Source organism: Petaurus breviceps, unplaced genomic scaffold (assembly GCF_028583685.1).
Source record: "Petaurus breviceps papuanus isolate PSGF00001 unplaced genomic scaffold, PetGlider_PUasm1.0 90723, whole genome shotgun sequence".
Lineage (NCBI taxonomy): Eukaryota > Metazoa > Chordata > Mammalia > Diprotodontia > Petauridae > Petaurus > Petaurus breviceps.
Window position 1 is genome coordinate 5,439,717 of NW_027187323.1, and position 1,406 is coordinate 5,441,122.

The 1,406-nt window shown below is 37.1% G+C and overlaps 1 protein-coding gene across 1 annotated transcript; it reads left to right on the plus strand.

Moving 5' to 3' along the window:
- The first annotated feature begins 697 nt into the window (after positions 1-697).
- On the plus strand, positions 698-895 carry LOC138145016 (large ribosomal subunit protein eL39-like). The gene has a single exon (XM_069066597.1). The coding sequence runs from the start codon at positions 737-739 to the stop codon at positions 890-892; it is 156 nt and encodes a 51-aa protein (XP_068922698.1). The 5' UTR covers positions 698-736; the 3' UTR covers positions 893-895.
- The last annotated feature ends 511 nt before the right edge of the window (positions 896-1,406 follow it).

The window sequence follows — 1,406 nt, forward strand, 5'->3', positions numbered from 1 at the left end:
GAACAGAATCCAAACTTAAAATTCCAAATCAAGAAATAGGGTGAGAAAATGAGAGGAGGAGGAGGAGAAAAGAAGAAGAAGAAGAAGAAGAAGAAGAAGAAGAAGAAGAAGAAGAAGAAGAAGAAGAAGAAGAAGAAGAAGAAGAAGAAGAAGAAGAAGAAAGAGGAGGAGGAGGGGGAGGAGGAGGAGGAGGAAGAGGAGAAGAAGAAGCTGTAAATAAAAATTCACTATTGTGAAAGGAAAGATCAAGACACAAACCCAGAAAAAAGACTATGAAATCAAAATAACTATAAGCAAAGTTTGAAGGAAAACAAAACAAAACTGTGAATTGGACACACATCCAAAAAGAATTCCTGAAAGAGATTTTTAAAATTTAAGATCAAATATGAGTTTTAGAAGATGAGTCAGGGAAAGAAATGAGAATTAAGAAGGAACATTATAAAAGATAATTAACAGCTAGGTAAAAAGGCACAAAAATATTCCCAAAAATGCCTTAAAAAAGAAAAGTGACCAAGTGAAAAAAAGAAAAAGCTACATTGATGAAAATATCTTTTTAAAAAACAAAATCCACACATTGGAAAAAAGTTAGAAAGATCTCTAAAAGAAAACAATTCCTTAAAAATTAGAATTGGGCAGCTGGAAGCTAATGACTCCATGAGACATCAAGAAACAATAATACAGCCCTTTTTCTCCCATCCAGCCATAGGGGTGGAAGCTCGGCTGTCATCCCATCATCATGTCCTGTCATAAAACATTTAGAATCAAGAGGTTCCTGGACAAGAAACAGAAGCACAATTGTGCCATCCCTCAATGGATTCAAATGAAAACTGGTAACAAGATCAGGTACGATTCAAAAAGAAGACACTGGAGAAGGACCAAGCTTGGATTATAAAGAACGGCAAGTGTGATGAAAGACATTCAGCACCAAGACCATCTCCCCCCCCCCCCCTTACCATGGCATCCTTCCATTCATCAATCCATCCACCCATAATTCATCCATCAATCACTCAGTTACCCCATTGTCCCCAATAAGAAGAAAATGCCACTGTTGCCCTCCATTTGGGGAACCCTCTGCCAAGATTCAGACATCAAAAAAAAAGGCCCAACAAACCGTTAAAATTGTGTTGCCCTTAAATGTTTTCATAAATTTCATCCATGAGTTTGGGTATCGTGTTTTGTGATATAGTTTAAATTACTGTTATCTGCATCTCTGTAGCATTTATATGTTTGAGGTTATGCTTAAAAGGCAGAGATCTTAATGAAACAAGTTACTCCTGTCAAAAAGAACCAAACTCTAGCCCTGCCTTGAACAAGCCGTCACAATAACCTCTCTGTGTTTTGTTTTGTGTTTTAAGGAGTTATAAGAGAGCACCTACCTCACAGGGTTGTTGTGGGAGATCTTAAGA

Coding starts and splice junctions, on each gene's coding strand:
- LOC138145016 (XM_069066597.1), top strand. CDS start 737: ATGTCCTGTCATAAAACATTTAGAATCAAGAGGTTCCTGGACAAGAAA.